The sequence below is a fragment of the Miniopterus natalensis genome, chromosome 17 (assembly GCF_054644295.1).
Source record: "Miniopterus natalensis isolate mMinNat1 chromosome 17, mMinNat1.hap1, whole genome shotgun sequence".
NCBI lineage: Eukaryota > Metazoa > Chordata > Mammalia > Chiroptera > Miniopteridae > Miniopterus > Miniopterus natalensis.
This window is the reverse complement of record NC_142097.1, coordinates 5,484,459-5,506,660: the sequence shown is the minus strand read 5'-3', so window position 1 is coordinate 5,506,660 and position 22,202 is coordinate 5,484,459. Positions and strand designations below refer to the sequence as shown.

The 22,202-nt window shown below is 48.0% G+C and overlaps 1 protein-coding gene across 1 annotated transcript in view; it reads right to left on the bottom strand.

Moving 5' to 3' along the window:
* Positions 1–8,721: 8,721 nt before the first annotated feature.
* HS3ST3A1 (heparan sulfate-glucosamine 3-sulfotransferase 3A1) overlaps positions 8,722–22,202 on the bottom strand; it is an 85,034-nt gene continuing 71,553 nt past the window's right edge. Inside the window, exon 2 of the mRNA XM_087825838.1 lies at positions 8,722–11,571. Coding sequence (XP_087681964.1) covers positions 10,953–11,571 — 619 coding nt within the window. The 3' untranslated portion in view covers positions 8,722–10,952. The remainder of the gene's footprint in view (positions 11,572–22,202) is intronic.

Sequence of the window (22,202 nt, the reverse complement as noted above, 5' to 3'; positions counted from 1 at the left end):
AGCTTGAAGGGCTCGGGTTAGATTCTGGTCAAGGGCATGTACCTTAGTTTTGGGTTCGATCCCCGGCCCCGGTCAGGGAGGGTGTGGGAGGCAACCAATCGATGTGCCTCTCTCACATTGATGTCTCTCTCTCTCTCTCTCCCTTCCACTCTTTCTGAAAAAGCAATGGAGAAAATATCCTCCAGGGAGGGAGGGAGGGAGGGAGGGAGGGAGGGAAGAAAGAAAGAAAGAAAGAAAGAAAGAAAGAAAGAAAGAAAGAAAGAAAGAAAGAAAGAAAGAAAGAAAGAAAGAAAGAAAGAAAGAAAGAAAGAAAGAAAGAAAGAAAAGGAAAGAAAGACAAAGCTGCCAAGCTAGGTTGGGGGAGGACCTGTGAGGGGTCTATGCCCGTGAGGGGTCGGGCAGGTGAGCGTATTCCCTCCGCCGTGACCCACCTGCCCGGGCGAAGGCGGGAGGTGACAGATGTCCGCCTGCTCCTGCGGGCCCAGGCAGGCTGGCGGTTCTAGCAGAGAGCCCTCCCCTCCGGGAGAAACCAGGGCTCCCCGGGGAATCTCAGTTAAACTGGGAGGAACCAAAGCTGCAAAAACTGCCCTTCAAATTCCTACAAGGAATACTTTCCAATCGAGGGAGAACTGGCTTGTTTTAGGAAATGTATGAAGAAAATTGGGGCCAGAGACACACGTTCTTCAGAGTCCGGCTGCCCCGGCTTTCACAGGGTCAGGGGGACGTCACTAAGATGGTCAAGGAGACGGCGCCACGGGCTCCGGGCGGGTGCTTGGGCGGGTTCAAGTCCAAGGCCCAGGTCCCATCCCCGGCCTCGCCCGGGCAGGGAAATCAAGACGGGCAGACTCGGGAACGTGGTCGCGGAGGTGGGTTGGGCGTCCCCCTGGTCTCGGAAGAGCTGGGGGCAGAAAGTAAGACCGGGCTCCGGAGGTAGCAGACAACAGGGCCACCGGCACAATGACAAGACTGGGAGCTTGGTGGCGGAAAAGCGGAAGGAGCCTCTTGTCAGAACTGCGGCCGCCCGTCCCGGTGGCCGCGGCCTCCTTGGGCACAGCCGCCTGGGTAAGGGCCGGGCAGCCACACCGCCCGAGGGCAGCTTAGTCTCCGAGCCGGGGTGGCTCTGTCTGTGCTCCTCGCAGCACTTTCCCGACGCCCGTTTTTCAGGTTCATGGCAGCAAGAATTCACGCAGATCCTTTCGTTCATGGGGACACCCTCGCTTTTTTGAGGTGAAGACAATGAATAATGAGTGGACTTGTTTTATTAACGGTCAGCTTAGTAAGCAGGCTTCAGCTTAATCTGCTTACCCCTTCAGCTGGTGAAGGAACTGTGGCTGAGTGAAGACGCCTGGGCTGTTTACCGTTCAGGGAGGTTGAGCCAGCCTGAAGCTTGCATCCATGGACATATGTGGCCTAGGGCAGCGGTGCCCGCTGTGTGGAACCTGTGTGGTTATGGCTGGTAGCCAAAGACTCAGACCACTCGCTCAAGGCCCCCAGGAGGTCGGAGGGGTCACCCGAGTGTCACATACCATCGAAAAAGCGTCGCCAATGTGCAAACAAGAGCCTGGCAACCCCTCAGGTGGGGGTGGGATTAAAGGCAGTTTGGGGGGAAGGCTGCTGCGAGTGTGGGCGTGGCTAGTGATTTGGGGGGGCCTCCGGCCACGTGCTTCCTGGGATGGAGAGAAAACGGTCCAGGTTGGTCAGCTGCCAGAGTCCAGGCGGGCAGGCCAGCCTCCATCCAGGCGGGGCCACCTGTGCTCTCAGGGCAGGTGACCGGGGGGCACCTAAGCCTGGGGAGCCTGAAGGCAGGCAAGGGAAGCAGGGGGGAGGGCAGGGGGTTAGTCAGTTCCCGGTGTGGAAAGGAAAGGAAAGGGGAAGGCTGATACCATCCGAGGACAGAGAAGGGGAAGGAAAGGGCAAGGGCAATGAGAAAGGAGTCTGCGTATTTACAAGAAATAAGAAATAAAACGCCGCTTAGAAAAGCATCAAGAAGGGCAGGGGCAGCAAGAAATAAAGACTGAGAGTTAAAGAATCAGAGCGGAACAAAGCGCCCTCTTTCCTCACACCTATGCGGGTGACTGTTATAAAACAATAGAAGTGAGAAAGAAACCAGACCCAGGGAGCGCTGAAGAGTATGGGGGGACCTGGCACCGTCACGCTTTGCTGGCGGGAATAGAAAGGGTGCAGCCGCTGTGGGAAAGTTTGGCAGTTCCGCAAAACCCTAAGCTCAGAACTACCACCGGGCCAGAACCCTGCTCCCGGCGCGCCCAGGAGAGCTGGCAGGGCTGCAGCGGGCGCCTGCGGGGCCTGCTCCCGGGGGGATGCCTGCGGGCCCTGCTCCCGGGGGGATGCCTGTGGGTCCTGCTCCCGGGGTGTGCCTGCGGGCCCTGCTCCCGGGGGGCCCTGCTCCTGGGGGCACCTACAGGCCCTGCTCCCGGGGGGCGCCTGTGGGCCCTGCTCCCGGGGGGATGCCTGCGGGCCCTGCTCCCGGGGGGATGCCTGCTGGCCCTGCTCCCGGGGGGATGCCTGTGGGTCCTGCTCCCGGGGGGCCCTGCTCCTGGGGGCGCCTACAGGCCCTGCTCCCGGGGGGCGCCCGCGGGCCCTGCTCCCGCTGCTCGCAGCAGCCGGGAGGCAGACACAGGCCGAGCGCACGGATAAGCAAACCCGCGCACACGGGGCCAGTGCTCAGCCTAGGAACGAAGGGCATTCGAACACACACAACGAGGATGATCCTAAAAGGCTTCATGAGCGCAGCCACCCAGACGCCAGACCAGTGTTATAGAATTCCACTTATGTGAGGTAACTCCAGGGGCCAGATTCACAGGGGCAGAAAGTAGATGAGAGGCTCCCTGCGGCTGGTGGAGGGGGAGATGGGAGTTATTGTTCGATGGGTCCTGGGCCTCTGTCTGAGATGATGGAAAAGTTCTGGAAATGGGTGGTGGTGATGGTTGCACAGCATCGTGAATGTTCTCAGTGGCACTGAATTATAAGCTTAGGCTAGCATGGCAAACTTTATGTTACATGTATTTTCCCATAAAGAATTAAAAAAAACCCACTGAAAACCAAGGAAACTCTCACAGACCAAAGCCGAATGGATTTAACTATAAGCACCACAGAGACCTGGACTCAAAGCAAGACCTACTAACTTCTTTACTTGAGGACAATTTTTGGCGAACCCGAGTCTCCCATGGCAGGTGTATGGTTGATAAAGAGGCAGTAAGCACTGTTCCTATTTCCAAAAGGTTATCACTGGTACGTTCTTGCAGTATTAGGAATTTAAAGAGTAAGGTTCTGCCTCCTTTTTAAAGCAGGGAATGGTACAGAAGGTGGAAAAACCAGAGGAAAAAAATTCAAAGGAAATCATGGCCTGTCTGGACCAGATCAAAGTGATGACGAAAGCAACGGTTACCATGAGCATGAATGAGCTTTTACAGCTATATTTTACTGTCAAGGTGGGGAGTAGTCTGTAAATTAAAGGGCCCAAACTGTACAGATTAAGATAGCCCCAATTTAGAAACTGTTATTAAAGACCTTTTTTTTTTTAACTGAATTTTTTTCAGAATCCAGAAAAGATATGGCCCCAGAGTCAAAGAGGGGTGATCATGCCAGGCTGCAAGGAGAGTGGGAAGGAACTCGGGGTTCCAGGGCAGTCACCGCTCCTCCAGCATTGGGACGTGCGACTGAATTTAGAGGAAGGGAAGGCCTGGCGGCCAGCTAGTACTGATTCCTAATAAAAGCAAATTTTAGTTCGAGTTTTCAGTGCCCTATGGGAAATAACAAAAGTGATTGGTTTTATAATTATTTTAAGAGACAGAAAAAATAATTATTGTGACAGCCCCAACCATACACTGTTTCCAGACATTTCAGTTGGAATGTGCCCGACAGCATAGTTCGTCCTCAGCACTTTTTTAACGACTGGGAAAACTGAGGCTCAGTGGTACTGAGTGATTCATGCAAGGCCTCCTTACTCCCTGTCAGATCAGGGCTATTCACAGAATTATCCACGAGACATGACTTTTCATCACTAAAGCACGGAAAAGGCTGAGGAATTGAAGAAATGCCATTAAAGAAATGGAAGGCAGAATCAATAAAATGGGTGGATTGAAAGAACCATGGCTTCCTTTCAAGGTAGATGCAAGTGTGAAGCGGTAGGTAAGTCCCATGCCTATGTGATCCTGTGATTTATCAGTAGAGCTATGTCTCTGGCCTCAAACAGTGAGTGGAGAAAAGTTTTAATTAGTGCAGAAATGAAGACGGGCTGCTTACGAAGACGACAGGGTGTCAGGGAAAGGCAGAGCAGTGCCATTTTAGCCATCAGGCGATAATAGAAATAAGAGAGATGACAGTAAAAATAATGAAGATCGGCTAGAGACATTGGCGCTGGAGTCCACTGAGTAATAAAAGCGTGGTTGGAATGAATGGGCGTGAAAAAGCAGAGAGCAGGCTGGTGAGAAACCTGGGAGCAAGCCCCGGGCACTGCTGAGGGAGGCGGAATCTGGGCATTGTCACCACGCGGGGTTTGCGGCCTGAGTTAGAAGACGGGGTGAGGCTGGTAAAAACAGGCCTGCTTCCAATTTTCCTGGGCATTCGTTATATATGGCTCGGGCGGGCAGAGTTTATCATTTTATTGATACAGAACTTTTTATTAATGGCCTCATCAAGTAGCAGGGGCCAAAGAGTCTGAGAAAGGGCTCATTATTTACGGCCGATGGAAGACCAGCCTGACGCGTTCAGCACGGAATCGCTTGCAGGTGGGAGCCAGTGGCGCTGGGGACGGCTGCGTCCCCGGGCAGAAGGCAGCGAGAAGGTCCATCCCCACGGAGGCGGCAAACGCCAGCCCCTGGAGGCCGGGGGGAAGGGAATTTTCTCCAAAGAGCACTTTTCCTAAAATGTAAGGGCACCATCTAAGAAAAGGCAAAGGAGGTAAAGGAAGGTAGACTACAGGCTGAGTCTTGAAATCCAAATAAGGTGTAATTAATTCTTGGGCCAGGTGGTTACAAAAAGGGAAAAAGTCACCAGAATCACATGGAAAAGAGGGGAAAACATCAAGCTGCAAGATGACATTTTGGCGTAAAGATTTTGACCCAGGAAAGTATTGAAAGGTAAAAATTTACCCAGAAAAGAAATGATGTGGGAGTAAGGAGGGTGGAAGGGAAGAGACTGGAAAGATGTGAGCAGTTCAGGGGAGAGGAAATGTAGCAGGAGCCACAGCAGATGCATAAACTTTCTATATCTAGACAAAAAGGAAAAACACTATTCAGGCCTAAGGAGAGCGAAAGAGTGTCTTGACTCACTGTACACAAAGGTGAGTTACTATTACGATAGGACATTTAGTTGGACCTTTCCTGACGAAGAACACCTGATCTGTGCGAGGGCAGGTCATCTGAAATAGGAACTGGTTTGGCTCTAGAGCTATCAGCTGATGGTAGCTAAGCAAGAACTCTTCTGTTCCCTCTGGAAAATTGCAGTAAAATGACTGTAAAATTTTCTCGCTTCCTCCTGTTCCCTGGTCGACCAGCTGTTGCAGGCTTGAAATGAAGAAATCTGAGCTCAGATAAGGCTTTATGGCGAAACAGGTGGAGAAAATGTCGCTGCCCGGACCAGAGGCAGACAACCTTTCAGAAGTGAGACGCCAAGTTGCTGACCCCGGATCTTCAGGTCAGTGGCGAGGGGTGGGGCGTGGAGCCTGCTAAGTGTCCTTCCAACACCTCCTCCATCTCCTGTCAAAACCATGTCGCCGTGCTTTCCTGCCCTGCCTCATCCCTCTTCTTTTGGGCCCTGTTTTCCTAGTGTAAATGCTCTTGGGGAGAGGTCAACCCATCCGACCTTCATCTGTCTGGGTACACGCATCAAGTAATGGGACGGCTTTCCCCAGAGCGGAAGCTGCGAGCAGTGGCCCAAGGGGGGCCACAAGGTTTCCCAGGAATCTGAAGTAGGAGGTGGACACCATCAGGTGCGGTGAGCTTGGAGAGAGGGCAGAACGCGGGCAGCAGGGCCGGGGTGCCAGGGATCCTTGGACACAGCAAGAGGTAGGGCGAGGAGGCACTAAAAAGTGAGAGAAGCCCGGAGATGGGAAGTGGGACAGAAACAGACACATCCCTTCTTTTTGTCATGAAAATAAGGCCCCAGGGCCACTGAACACTCTAAGTTTACTATGACATGACTTTGGGAGACACCCAAACACAAGGACCATAGTTTGCCGTGTGCAGATCAGCCAGTAATTTTAAAGCTCTCTCAGGACTGATCAGCTAACACCCAGCTAGAAATCTAAGCCGATCGTGTACCAGCCAGGCAGAGCCGATCGAGGATGCCATTTCTCCTATCTGATCCTCCGAATGCACTTAAAGTATCAAACCCGAGAATCTGGGGAGGAAAAGTATGCTCCCAATTTATTGTTACCTTTTATTTGACAGTAAAACTAGACGAGAGTAAGTTGTTGCTCATGTAGCTATTAAAAGAACACAACCAACAGTTAGAAACTGAACTAGAAAATTAGGGCTATAGCCTGAAACATACTAAGTGTCCTAAACATCCCACAATGGAGCCATATATCAGAAACAGTTTGTATTTCCAGTTTTATTTCCTCCTGGCATAATTAAAATTCGTTATATTATCACTCTGTGTATGAAGTTGCCCTGCCCTGTAATTTCCCCCAATTCACCTCTTTTCAAGAGGGGAGGCCTCCCATTCCCAAACTCCGTATGACAAACGGGTTGAAACTTTCCCCATCCGTTTTCTACCCATGTAATTGAGACTCTGAATGCAGATCTGTTTCCTCAGCGATGACATTTCAAGGACCGCACATCCGACAGTGGCACTGGTGTTTCCCTTAACAGGGCTTGCTGTTGGGTTACTAAGTCCGATTCTTCCTCAGTGACCACGGGAAACCATAAGAGGGCAGGTGGGGTCTTTTATTTCTGCACTAAGACTTTCACTGACTCTCAGCCACACATTTCTATGTTTGGGAACCATAAGCTCTTCTCTTCCCTGATTTCTATGGAAATTATATACAAAGTTCTGGGGTTTCCAGAAACTGTGTCAGTAAGATTTCTCTTTTCTCTGCTATTACGCAGCAAGTCAGGGCCACACATCCATCTGAATTCATCTGCTTAACAGAAGTGGAGCCACTCACTTCAATCTCTCGTCACTTGGTTGTGTCAGGTGATAAGAATTACTGTCACGGCCCTGTCATGGAGGCAAATTGAAACTGTGAGACTTGAACTTGAAAAAGCCTTTGAAACTGTCCTATTGGAATGTTATTTTCCACCTGAAACTGAGTGATTCCACTTCACAGAAATGGAGCTATCCCGCTGGTTACAAGCTGCCCCTGTCTCTCGGCTGTAAAAACCCACATCATTGATGTTTCTCTTTAGTACTCTTGGCAACGCACATTAAACATTGATCTGTTGATTATAACGGGGTCACTTACAGAGCTAGAGAGAGAAACAAGGATTTTCAGGAGAAAAACCCAGAGTGGTGAGTGAAAGTCTTACAAGTCAGGCATTAATTAGACTCTGGTTTGTGGACAAGGTTCAGACGTGCTAACTGTGGTTGGCTCACTACTTCTGACCCCGGGAGCCTCTGCACCCCTGACAGTGTGGGTGGGTGACTCTTTGTGATGGGGGCTCTCCTCTGCAGTGTAAAATGTTTAACAGCGTCCCTGGCACTCGCCCACCACAAGCACCCTACACTCCACCAGCCTCGGGACCAAGTATCTTCAGATACGGCCTTGGGATGCAAAATTGTCTTTTGCTGAGAATCAGTCTTAAGGATTAGTTTCCTCGATGGTAAAGTGGAACTAATGAGAGTGGAGAGCTGCTGGTGGCTCAAGGTGAAATGCATCCGAAAGGTTGATCTATTCCATGACCATAAGGTGTTATTATTTTACAGACATATGTATTTGTTCACACACTGAATTTAGGTATTTTCATGGGTAACAGATTTTGCAGGCCTCAGCTGACAGAGCAGGAGAAATGTGTTTAGAGGAAATTTATCCACTTAACAACTGCAAAATCAAGAGTTAAAAATGTACAGACACACCAACCCAACGTTTTCATGCCCAAAGAAAGGATGGGAATGCCAAATGGGGATGTGACCCAAATTACCCTGGAGGTTTAGTCTAATTTTAAAAATCTTTGAAAATAGGAAAATTAGCGTGGAATTAATACTCCTGGAATAATTAACACCCGTTCTCTAGAAGGTTAGTAATCCCAAGTTATTAGAATAAAATTAATTTTCCTTAAAAGTTTCTAAGTTATTTGGAGAATTTGTACACAGTAGGCGTCATCTGAAAAGCATGCTACTAAGAGTGAAGCTGAAGACCCCTGGGTGTTCTTCTGGAGGGACAGGTCTGCTTTTAAGCAGAGTTAAGGTCAGTGGGCATAGCTGTGGAGCAGGCAGCGAGGTGGAAGGTAGCTAAGATGTTCCCATCAGGAGCAAAACCTACTACTTGGTGGAGCTAAATGGATAAAGACATCTGAGTTTAAGTCCATGCCCAGCAAGAGTGAGGACCACATAGAAACAGAAATGGAAAAGTCCCATACTGGGGGAAGCTTAGGGTGTACTGACTCTAGATCTGTATGCCTTTTCTTCTGGGACCTATAGCTTCTAACACCCACACGAAATCTTGGAAGTTAAAAGGTTTTCCTGGAGTGCTGTTCATTCATTCATTTTTTTAAAAGTCATGTGAACAACAACAACAAAAAAACTACAGGCAAGAAGAGATTCTTTGCACTCAATTTTGTTTTTTTAATTATTTCTTAACACAAAAATGGTGGAGATTGCTGAATACAATTGTTTCCTTGTGCAAGCTACTTTCGCATAATGTCAAACAAATGCAAAAAAGAATCCGAAGCACAAACAAAATGAGTTAAGGAAAAAAAGATAAAAAGTTCAAAATGAGTATTTCCTTGCTGGTAGTGACAATTCTAATGGAGCACAAACAGGCCTGGCACTGGAGAATTGAGGGCACAGAGGGGAAGGAAACCAACTGGAAAAAGGGACCTGGACTTGGGGTTTACTTAACTCCTGAAGGTGGCAACTGATAAACAGAGCCAAAGATTTGGAGCAATTATTTCTTTCCTCCCTTTTACTCCTGTGTGAGGCTTCTCAAGAAATCCTTCCTTCACCTGACGCAGCCTCTGTGGCAAACGCGAGATCGTGCTGCACATTTAAGACAACTTTAGTTTCTTTTGACTGACAACACCGGAGAAGAAAATGAACACCATTTTACAATTCTGCAGTGTCTGGTCCTTTACATTTTGGCGGCTAAAGAAAATTTCCATGAGATAGGAGACGTTTTCCTCTTGGGTTTAAACCTGTAATAAAATGTTGCCGACAGGCTAATTATACACGTTTTATATATTTCGTGCATATGTGCTCCTCTCTAAACCAATTTAATTCCCATTAATGCTAATCTTGTTAATGCCCACTCGGAGAGGAAAGGAATTCTCTTAATAAACGGCTGATTTATTTGAGCTACTTAAATGGGGGATGGGCAGAAACAGATGGGCGAAACCACCATTTTTACCGCCGTCTGCATTTCTGAGAATATTTTCCAAATATTAATGCATATTAGGTTATAATAGATGTGACTAAGAAATGGGGAAAAGTGACAGTCCTCTGCCCATGAAAAACAAGGGCCTTGTAAAAGATGTTTACTGATGTGTTTTAGTACCAGCTCCAAAGGTAGAAAAAGAAGCAGATTTTCTTTGTTAGGAAAAGAGATAAATAAAAATGAGATTTATATTTGTAAGCTCTTACAGAAATGGCTTTTTCATAATAAAAAAAATAGGACGTCAGGTCAAGGTAAATTGGGCTCCTACCACACCTTGTCCTGTTGCCAGTGTGACTGTCCGTCTACCTCGATCTCCGTACCAGAACCTGTCGTTTCTCTCAGTTTCAATCAAACTGAGACTGGCTCTTAGGGTGCCGTGTCCAGGTCTGAGTGGTGTCCTTGGCACACTGTGTGGTGTGATCGGGAGCCAGAGGGCTCACCTGGAACTTACAAGAGGAAACATCTAGTTCATTCCCAACCTGCCTAACGTCTGGAAAGGTACAGGTGTCTTATTTCCAAGTCTCCTGGAAAAAGCGGAGTGAAATAAGAACAAGTGAAAGATGAGGCTTTGTCCAGGATTCGCCATCTGGCCCTCAGCTAAGTCATTTAACCTCCCTGAGACTCAAGTGTCCTTATCTGTAAAATGGCGGTAATCTCTATGTACCATGTTCGTGTGACACAGTAGTATTAGGATCAAAAAAAATGTTGCATTTGAAAGCACTGTGATAACTGAAGTGGTGTAAAACCGTACAGTATTAGTAACTGGGAAACAGCTTAAGAAAAAGTGGCACAGGGCAAAAATTAAAGGGAGAAATACACGAGGCTGGACGCCAGTTCCACCCGAGCCTTGTAAGCCAGAGGGACGGATGGTTTACCCTCGGCGTCCTCTTAAAAGTTTTAACGGCCCGGCCGGGCGTGGCTCAGCCGTTGAGCGTGGACCCGGGATCCAGGCGATCGGGGTTCGATTCCTGGTCAGGGCACATGCCCGGGTTGCCGGCTCGATCAATGACTCTCTCATCATTGATGTTTCTGTCTCTCTCTCTCCCTCTCCTTTCCTCTCTCTGAAATCAATAAAGATATATTAAAAAAAAAAAAAAAAGTTTTAACGGCAATGGATGCTCTTTCTTTATAATGATGTCCGTAAAACATAACATAAAAATTAACAAGTGGAAGTATTCAGACGAGTACAGTTTTCCTTCTTTGTTTATCCACCCGTCCGGTGTGAGTTAAAGGTGAGGACGGGGCGGCGAAGGTGGGGCCCAGGCCGCCTTAACATTCATGGGGGGGGGGAACTACCGAGAGAAATATCTCCAGCACAAATATTAAACCTGCCTTTTCTCTACCGATCGGTAAAAAAATATATTATATCTGATTTTCTCTTTTTTAAATTACAGCGCCCTCAGTCCCAGCCGAAGTCGTGCCCGGTCATCTGGTAGAACTTGCGGTTGAAGGGCCGGTAGAAGTCGCGCAGCCGCTGCAGCACCGCGCGGTCGATGGCGGGGTGCGGCCGGCCCTTGGTCTTGCCCAGGCAGTGCGGCCGGCCGCTGCCCTCGGCCTTCTTCAGGCAGGGGAAGCCCTTGGTCTTGTTGAAGTAGAAGTGCTTGTCGGTGATGATGCGCTTGAGCCCCAGGAAGTCCTGCACGCGGCCCAGCTCGCCGGCCGGGTCGCCCACCAGCCGCTCGCCGCTCACGAAGAGCAGCTGGCGCCGCGGGAAGTGGCGCAGCCAGCGCTCCAGGTGCTTGGCGTAGAGGCCGATCTGGATGGCGCTCCAGGACGCGTCCACCAGGCCCGCGCTGCGGTTGCGGAACGTCAGGCTCTCGAAGGGCGGGATGTCGGGCCGCTTGGACAGCGTCTGCGTGTAGTCCGAGACGGCCCTGGTCACCGGGTCGCGCACCACCACGATCAGCTTGGTGTCCTTGCACATGGCCGAGATGCGCGCGGGCGCCTCCCGCGTCACGAAGTAGCTGGGCGTCTTCTCCATGGTGATCTGCCCGTCCAGGGTTCTGGGCATCAGGTCCCTGCGCAAAGGAGAGGAGAGGGCCTGTGAGAGCCGGACGCCGAGCCGCTCCCGCGTCCCCGCGACCCCCGCCCGCCGGCCGCGCGGGGAGGGCGCGCACGGCCCGGGCCAGGCTGCGGACGAGCCGCGCCGGCCACTGCGCCCGGGCTCCTGGCCTTCAGGGGAAGCGATAACATCCCTCCCACGCGACTGCTGCGATGGTTAAAGGAGTTACTATAACCCAGTAGCTCGCAAAAGGGCCTGACACAGAGTAAGTGCCAAGTAATTTTTATTTTTTATTATCGACCCACAATGCTGTAAGAAAATCAAATGCTGTAAGTTGGATCAAATTCTTTAGGTGAATTAGAATATTGTAATAAACGCAGTGATACTGCTATGAGGTGGTGTCGAAATACCCTGAACACCTTCTGCAGTTTTCTTAAACACAAAGCGATATGTAACATAATACCACAGCATAGTACACAAAACACTTCTCTTTATAATTCCAGAATTTTCCTATAGGAAGCAAGACTTATTAAATAATCCATCTTTTATTTAATAATTTGAAATGCCATTATTACAGTATCCTAAATATCTTGGTTCCTCTCTACGTTGGCCAATTATAGTGTTTTTACGCCAAGATAAATTCTACTGTTCAAAACGTTCTAGATGAGTCTTCTTTATTCTTCCTAATGAATGTTAGAATCACTTTGTCATGCTAAGGAAAAAAAAAAGTCCCCTGAGAATCTTGGAGTAGAGTAGACAGTGCCACCCCAGTCAAGCATGCCTTCCCACAGAGGACAGAGGGTTTTTTTTTCTGTTTTTTGGTAATTTGTTAATTTTTATTTTGCAATTAAAAAATGTACTTTTTTGTGTTATGTGAGTTTGCCTTTGTTGACTTCCTATAATTTTGCCTTACATCAAGGGTTAAAAAGTACACCTCGTGGCCAATTTGATTTCATTCATAACTTTCCCATTCCTACTTCCCCACCACCCCAAGTGGATTCCTTTGAAGTCTACCTCAGATGTCATATGAGTTAGTTCTCAAACATCTGTATCCATCGTGTCTGGTGCAAATTCTCCAACCTCTGTGGCATTCTAGTGGCCCAGACACTGCCTAGTTTAACGACGCAAGTTTTCTCCTATTTTTGCAGTCTGGTTATCTTTCCTTTTTTTTTTTTTTTTTTTGGAAAGAAGAAATAATTAGATGTCTGATAGCTGTTGCTTTTTTTTTTTTTAAAGAAATCTGCAATTCCCTTTCAAAAGAACTTTTAATGTGCCCTGTTCTCCATTTCTTAAATACACATTAAAGTCTGGGTAATGTTAAGTAAAGAGCTCAGTGTTGACACAAGGGAGACTCAGACTATCATTACTCTCTAAGCCACAGTGGTACCACCTTGAGACACAGATTCACAGATTTTGTCACTGCATCCCTCCCTTCAATGGACTCGAGAAATTGGCCAGGCCCAACCTACTCTGGAAGCTTAGGTTACACTTTTATAAGATGAGACAGGAGATCTACCCAGAAATTGTTGGAATATCTCAGTGAAGGAAATTTAATCAAATGTGTGAAAAAGTTCTGGACTAGAAAAGCACACATCAAATATCACTAAAGTGATAAGAAGGATTTTTGTTGATTTAAAAAAAAAAAAAAAAAGCATTCTTGCCTCCTTTCCTAGAGTCTCTGACTTTTAACTGCTCAATCTCATATTTGGCCTGTAAAGTAGAGATAACATACTTCACTCGGGAGCTACTGGCTGGGGAGCTCAGCTTTCCTTCCCTGTGTCTCTGGGGGAGGCAGGTCCCCAGCAGCCCATCAGCAGAGATTAAAGCTGCAGATTGTGCTGAGCCAGAGGAAATACTACTAATATCTCTGAAAAAAGAAACCATATTTTAAGTTATCTCAATAAAGTAGGGAAAATAACCATCCCAAAGAGGGGGAGTTAGAAGAGGAAAAGCTAAAATAGAATTTCAGAAGAAAACACATTAATTACTGTCATCTACAGGATGAGAACCACTGGCTGGGTTAGCATGGGGCGGGGTGGGGAGTCAAGGTTAACTATAAACTTAATGCAAGCTACATTTTTCAAAAGGACTAAGCCACAGTCTAAACAGATCCTTAACGAAGCTTACCTTGTAGGGAATGGTTGCTTTGTAAAAGGATCACGACAGGCTTCTTAAAATAGCAATCTCCCTTTTAATGTCTTCATTCATTTTTTTTTTTTTATTGCAATTTGAATTTTAATGTTCAGAAAAGAGCTCTCCTATCACATGAAATGAAATGCATGTGTCTTTTAGAACACCATCTTCCAGAGTGTTCAGAAGAACTTGGAAACTGTCTTCCTTGTCTGTGCTGCGGCTCTGCTCTGTGTAAGGCCTGGCCCGAGGTGGGCAGTGAACGGACCATGCCCGTGTGCTACGCAGAAATACAAGACAGCTCGGGGGCAGAAAGGCCTGGGCAGTGAGGAGACCATGGGGTCTGTCTGAAGGCAGGAAACGCTGGGACGGGGGTGGAAAGCTCAACAGGGCGACGGGAAGGAAAGGCCCAGGAGGCCTTAACTGCCAGGCTCAGAGGGTGGGCTGCTCCAATACCACTTCTAAATAGCAAAAAGGGGTTGAAGACGTTTATAATAAATACGGAGATGAGCAAATGGGTAGAAACCAAAATTACAAGGAAAGTTAGAGGAGCTTATTGGTTTTCTCCCTAAGAAGACACGAATAAGAAGGGATTTCACAAGCAGATTAAGAATTGTGACAAGGTGGGTGGCACACGTTTGCTCTTTGAGAATTCACAATAACCGAAAGGTAGGAGCAAGCCAAGTGTCCACACGTGGGTTAGCGGGAAAATCGAATGCGGTGCACACACAGGGGAATAGTATCTGGCACATGCTACAACATGGACGAGCCTTAAGGATGTTATGCTGAGTGACACAAGCCAGTCACAGAAATAAAGATACTGCATGATTTCACGGACATGACATTCCTGGAAGAGTCGGATTCCTACTCACAGAAAGTAGGGTGGTGGCTGCCAGGGGCAGGAGACAGGGGAATACTGAGTTGCTTATTGAGTCGAGAGTTTTAGTTTTGGAGATGAAGAGAGTTCTGGAAAGTGACCGCTCAACACTGTGAATGTACTTAACACTTAGAGATGGTTACGATGGTAAATTTTATGTTATGTCTATTTTACTATAATTTATTTTAAAAAGAACTCCCCAAGAAGACAAGGACTCCAACTATATCCATAGAATTTATTTAAACAAAGGAATCCTTTTGGCTTTGAAGATAATTAAACATTAGCACAAGGTACTGAGGGAGGCTGTGGTTTTACTTTCCTCTTGCTAAACCAAAGGGGTATATAATAATTCATAAGACTTTTCTGGAACTATACGAAATTAGAAGATGAGGTTTGCGGCCTCTCTGCCCACTCCCTGTTGGGTGATCACCAGCTAGTCATTTAACCTCTTTAATCTCAGGATACTCACCTCACCAGAAAAACCAAGCCAAGGTTTGGGAAATCTGTTTGTAAATGGAGTCCCGGTGTGACCATTACTACAGGGATTGTACCAAACACTGTTCTCAAGAAGGTGATGCCTGGTGTTCAGAATCCCCAGCTCCCAGGAGCAGCCCATTCTGTGCAGATCACTAGGGCCCAGAGGAGATGAGAAACCCTCCAGCATGTCCCTGGGACATCCGCACACCTGTCCTTTTGAGGCCTCCTACGTATGACATGCAGAGAGCAAAGACACCTGACTCGAGAGCCACCAGCTGGCAAAGCCAAGCTCTTTGGAAGGACAGACTGGCTTGTGGTGTGAGAGAGAAGCTCAGTGTAAGGGGAATAATTTTTCCCAGGAGGTGTGGTGCAGCGTGCCAAGAGGGAAACTGGTTACACTTCCATCTGATTCAAGACACTGCGCCACCTCACTGCCCTGGGGATTTTATTTTGGACCTGATCGGTCACACTGGGATGAGAATCTATGGGCCTACAGTTGCGTTGCTTAAACAGCTGAATGTCTGTGATGTGGGAAATGCTACGGCTAAGTAGGAACCATAACAGACCAGGTAAGGGGCTTGTTCTTTTCTACTTGAGCCACACTGCTGATAGGACAGACCTGCTTCCACGCTGGGCCCCAGTGACTGTGCCGGGGCAACACCTCCTCTGAGAGATGACAGCCCACCACGTTAGCACCGTCGGCAGCCACCGCCATGGCCAGGGGCCGCACCCAGACGCAGCCCTGGGTGGCATTCTACAAGCCGCTCACTGTGCATATGACACATCACAAAGTACCCAAAAGCAGCCTACTTCCTGTGTTCTGCCCCCGTATCCACTTGGGCCGTTTCTGCAAGTCCACGCTGCCCTCATGTAATCTTCTTGCTCCCCAGCCACTGGAGCTGCCACCAGCTCTCTCCGGAGGTTCTCCTTTCTAGGAGAAAATAGCCTCCCCACTGTACTTCTAATAAATGGCATGTGGTCAACTGGTTATTCCCATAGAAAAACAAATCTTAATCTCTTACCATATCCAAAACTCAATCCCAAATGGCATGCAGCTATAAATACGAATGGTAAAATAAAATAAAAAACCTTTAAAGGAAACCTAGGAGAAGATCTTAATTATTTCAGTGGGGGTAAAGATTTCTAAAATTTCTTGAACGTATACTGAGTAGAGAAGACAGTGTCCAAATGGCCGATACTGTATGAGAAGGTGAGGAAGTTCACGCACCATGAGGGAAACGCAAGCTCAGACAGTGAAGGCCGCACTGCGAGCACCCTCCCGAGCAGCTGGTCTAAAACCCCAGCCAACGCCGGGTGCGGGCGGGGATGGCAACGAGCGGCTCTGCTGGCACCAGTGTAAACCGACACGGTGACTTTAGCAAACTGGCGCTCTCTACCAGAGCCGGGCACGTGCAGGTGCTATGGCCCAGCAATTTCGCTGCCAGGGCCACACTCGGTAGAAACTGTACAAATGCTCACCAGGCCATGCTCACGAATGCTCATGATTAGTCATGACAGCCCCAAATGCAGGCTACCCAAACATGCATATCTTTCTATTTTATGATATATATACACATATACATATATGCTTATATATAATGTATAATTTCATGTGTACATATATGAAATACTGTAAGAACTGGCATGAATGACTTAAATCTGTGAATGAATCTCATATACCCAATGTTAACAAACACAGCCAGTCACAAGAATATATACTGTATAATTTTTCTTACAAAAAGTTCAAAAACAAGCAAAATCTCACCTAGAGGGTTTCATGTCAGGACAGGGGACACGCCTGCAGGAGGGAGTGAGTGGAAGGGAGCATAAAAAGCTCTGGAGAGATGGAAACATCCCAGGCCATGATCTGGGTGCTGGCTACCCTAGTGTATCCACCTTGTGAAAAGTCACTGAGCTATATACCAGGACTTGTATCCTTTCCAGAATTTTTTTATACTACAACAAATGTTTACAAAACTTATAACAAATAAATGGACCAATTTTTTTATATTCTCCAAGAAAAACATGCATTTCAGAAAGGCGCATTTGCCAAACCAACTATATCTCCACTTTGTGGAAACTCAGATCATAAAGGAACAGGAGCTGAGCTCCCATAGCTATGACCCAGGGGACTTCTCAGTGACCACCTCCCCCTAACCCCAGGGAAGTCACTGGAACAGGAGCTGCGAGCCTCTGTCCCATGCGTGTGCCATCGATTCTCATGGTGCTGTAAGCACTGTGGTGTTCACAGTATCAGAGGATGCATCTCTAGAGTGTGGACTCGAGTACAGAGGTACCCGAAGAGTGCATGGTGTTTGCACAACAGTTTAGCAATTACTTTCTCATTTAATCACTGAACCTCATTTAATTACTTATAGGAGAGATAAGGGAGGTATGCACCCCAGTTTTCTGGTGAGAAAGCTGAGAGTCAGAGGCTGTGTGGCTTGGGCAAGTTCCCATGGTCAAGATATGGAAGGCGGTGGATGGTCCCACCAAAGCCTAGGGCAAGGTGACTTCTGTTGCATTGGATAAGAGAAAGCCAGCAGACGAAGAGGGTAGGAAAATAAAATACAGAAGCTGGCTTAGAGCAAATCTGACAGATGGAGAGCGTGAGAATGCGAACAAGCCATCCAGAAGGGAGCTGCAAAGGTCCTGAAAGACCCAAATCTGAACTGAATATAGACAAAGGAATTTGACGGTTTGAATGGGAGGAACGTATAAAATTAGAATCAGAAGATAGTGCGATTACCATCAGTGATAAATTAACTCTGAGGCGATGCAGCCACGGGATGAAACAAGAACAGACTGCAGGTGGTGGAAGCCTCGAGGACGCTCTTCCAGTGCAAGCCCAGCCTGGGGAGCCTGGGTTAGAGGGAGGGCGGTGGGAAGGAAAGGGGTGGTGGGAACAGGAGAAATGCTGAAGGGAGAACTGATGGGCTGGAGAGCTGGTTCGGGGGGGGGGGAGCAACATGCGGGAGATCCCAACATTTTAAAGGTGGAAAATGATGGAAATTTTACTGAGACGAAAAAACAACAAAACAGTTATTTTGAAGAACAAACTAGGTCCCCCCACCCCCACCTAAAAAAGGAAAGAAATGTAAGTTTTTCTTTCAGTAGAGTTGAAACTAATTTTTAAAAGTTAGGATTTCTGCATAAGAATTCTAATGACGACAAACATTATTGGTTTTATTCTAAAACATGGCACAGGCGACCATCTCCATGTAGACAACACGGTTTCACAGGAAGCTCCAAGCTGGGAACAGAAACACGGGACTCGGTCTTGATTCTGCCGTGAAGCTGTGGGATACTGAACACATCACTTCAGTTTTCTGGGCCTTGTTTTCTTCATAAGACAAATATGACTCTTGTCCTCGGAGTCCTTAAGGCCCTGCCAGCTCTAAGATCCCAGGTATGGTGCAGGATGCTAATGAATATTAATGTGTGGAACATGAAGCTCCGCCCAGCCTCACACTGCTGTGTGCAGAGCGAGACTCCACCAATCAGATAAAGGTTTTCTGTAAATCATCAGAGAAGGCAATTTTACATCAACGGAATTGATTTCAAAATCAAGGAGGCTGCAAAGAATGCAGCTCATATAGTGGATGCCAAGAGCAAGTGCTCAGGTTAGTTCAGATGAAGGCGCACTGGGCATTTCCTAGCACTTGGAGACAGTAGGGAGCCCTGGAAGCCCAGGCGCTGAGTGAGCTCACTGCGCTTGACAAGACGGTGCCACAGATAACCCACCTCTGCCCCATGCTCCCCCTGGGCCTGAAACATCAAAATAAGATGTCACAGCTAGAAGATGAAGTTCATGGATAGGACTAAGTTAACAATAACAGATACAGGGCAGCCATGAATTCAAGTTGGGGTGCCTTAGAAGAAACATAGTGCAGACAGAAGGAAATGAATCCTTCTTAAATATTTACTGTAGACCAAGATCCAATGTATTATTTCCTGCATCTCACAACAGTGAAAAGCTAGAATTGTTCTCATAATTTCACAGATGATAAATAGGCTCAAAGAGGTAAAGGACTTGCCCAAGAATCGCAGTAATGAATGACAGGGACAGAATGAGCATCGAGGTTCAATCAACTCCAAAGCACATACCCTTTCAACCCTCCCCAGCACCCAGGAACCTTCAGTGGCACTCTTTTGGTGGATGTTATTGGCTGTCTTTTGGCATTTTGTCAAAACAGGTGAGTGCTGAAGGCACCACTTCACTCTAGCACCCCCCCACCCCCCGAATGCTGCAGAGGTGAAACATGCGAGGGGCCTTTGCAGCAGCTTCTGCAAGAGAAGGACCTGCTGCCAGGGAAAGTCCTGGGTCTTAAGGCGGAGGGAATTCACCTTGAAGAATGAATAAATCTGGGCCCTGGACGTACACAGCCAAGCAGTACCGTGTGTCTGGGTTTGGAAGCTTTACGGGAAGCCTTTGGCAGCAGAAAATTCGAGGAAAACATGCTCTTTTCATGGCCACCGCATGAAGGTCGTTCCGGGGGTCCCAGGTGGTGTGAGCCCGGAGCACAGGAAGCCTCTTGAACCCCTGGCGCCGGCAGCCCACCCTCCCTCGGGTAAAGCCCGACCACATCAGTGTTTCTTTTCCTGCCGTTGCTATGTGGGACCCCACTCCAAACGTGACTTGTGAAGCTGGAATGAAAACTCCCTTTAGTTGTTTGATTTGGCTCCCGTGGAAGAAGACTTATGCTCTTAACTGGCTCCCACACTGACTGATCCAGACGTGCAATTCTTACAGTCAAACAGCCATCGAGATAAGTCACACGGGAAATCTAAGGGCTGGTGCACCTCCCAGTCCTGCGATAGCGCACTCCCCAGCCTCCCCGCTATCAAGCAAAGGGAGCAAGAGGAAGGGATGCTTCTTGTTCCCGCCAGGCTTACCACAAAGGAAGAATGTTTATTTCAAGAAAGCAATGCAATGGCCAAGCACCCCAGGGCCAAGGATTCTGGGCTGATCATTTTGGGGAATCTCATAGGAGGGCAGAAAGCACACCTGCACCCAGGTCAGAGAGAAGAGCAGTGCTCAAAGGAAAGGGGAAAAAGTTATCTTGGGTCATAAATTCAAGGAACAGTGCTTAATGTTTGCGTGGGACCTTACTGTTTCCCAAGCAACCCCCCAAGTTATCTCATTCATTGACTCTTAGGAAATACAAAAACAGAACAATATCTTAGAAGGTGCATTGCTTCCTCCTTCAACTTTCTCCTTCTAGGATGACTTTATTGGGGAGCTCATACATTCATAAGACGTAATTATCATTTCTAGCCCTGTATATATGATCCCAAACTGTGTTTGGGGACATCTGTAGTACTTTCAACAATAAAGGTAAATAAATAAAAATTAAAAATATATATTTCTTAATATATAAAAAAATTAATAAGTAAAATAAAATGGTGTCTGGCTCTTGGGAACAATGTGCTTCTTCCAGTGTCCTATCAAAATATCACAGAAAATCCAGAAAAAATTAGCAACACTAAAAACTAAAATTCAGACAAACCTAATAATGTCAGAATATGTAAGCCAATCAGAGCCTAAGAGAACACCTGCAAAAAGATAGGGACATGTCACACCCCTCCACAGGGGTCTGCCTCTGGATTTCAAACATTCTTTATGCATCAAGCTAAAAAGTGACAATTTTTCTCTTATTCCGAGTGTGGGACTCGACACTCGTAGGAGCCTGAGAGTCAGTGTCTCCTCAAATCTGTGCAGCTAGCACCTCACCCTGAGCCCTTTCTCTCGTATGGTAGAGATCCACACTTTGAAAACTATTAGCTCATTTTTTAGAGTTTCAGAATAAAGTATTTCCCAGGCTTTCATGCAGAAAAATAAACAAAATAACACAATAAGTAGCCTACTGGCAAATGGGGGAGTTTGGCCTTAGACTTTAGTAAGACGTGCTCAACGGCGGTGAAAGATTAAAGGGAAAAGAGACCTTTGCACGGGGCTACGCTTTACTTCATTTGAAGTAGCCGGGAAAAGACAATCTTCAGAGATGCGATGTTCAAAAATCTTAGCAGCCAGGGATGCTCAGCACGTACCTTGAGAACAACACACACTGAAGTTTCATTTCAACTGAAAGGCAGACAGAGCCGAAGTAAAAGCCCAGGAATGAAGATGTGAGCATGTGAACAGCTGAGGAGAAATCTAAAATCAGTTAGAAATAAGTCGAAGAAGGGTTCCAAATCTAGTTATAAAAAATGATGGTAAATAATTAGCAGAAATAAAATGTAAACTAGTCAGGATCTAAAGCCTAACATTTGCAAACCCTTAGAGGCAGTGAGTGTGTGGGAGGGGGGGGCTGGGGGGAGATGGGTTGATTACGGGGAGACCAAGAAGGGGGAGAAAAGGGAGAGGGTGCTGAGGAGAGGAGGCGCGGGGCCTTGCGCTCCGGAGCAGCAGCCTTTCCACACATTCGACCTGGGAGGGGTCCGCCCGTCGGCCCCTTCTCAGGCGTGGGGAGGTCTGGGCAGTCACGCCGCCGACTTTCTCGAAATCAAGTATGTGCAGGGCACGGCCACGCTGACGCTTCAGGTCCCGAGCGGTGACGCTGGCTGGTGGGGGGAAAACTCCCCTGCAGAGCTCCCGAAGGAGGACCGCTCCATGCCCGTGCGCGGGGTGGAAGGGGCCGAGGCAGGCGGCCCGGTCGGCCCGGTTCTGAAGCCCACAGTCCCGGGAGAAAGGCGGGCTCTCGGCCCGGGGGCGCCCAGCAAGGCCAGGCTGGGCCCTGCCCCGGCGCTGGCTCACCCTGGCCCCTGCGCGGTTCCTGGGTGACCCGTGCAGAGCTGTCCCTCAGCGTTGTGCTGCCGGGGACAGTGGCTTCGGCACCCCGCTCCCCCGTCAGCCGGGCTTAGCGGGTCTCTGCGTATGTGCAGCTGGAGACAAGGGAAGAGCTGCCTTCCTGGCCGGGAAATCAACAGTCTGAGGACAAGCGGAGACAGAAACACGCTGCGGGCACGCTGAGGGGAGGCCTGAAACGTCACATCGGTTCTGTGCTGCATTTTGGCAATAGTGGGTTTTCTGTTTGCTTTCCCTCTCCTGATTTTTTGTTGTTGTTCGTTAGGTCCTGGACACGGAGTGGGTGCTGACTCGGTATCTCTCCTGAGTGTCAAACAGGAAAAGCCCGCCGGAACTGCGGTTTCGCACGGTCTGG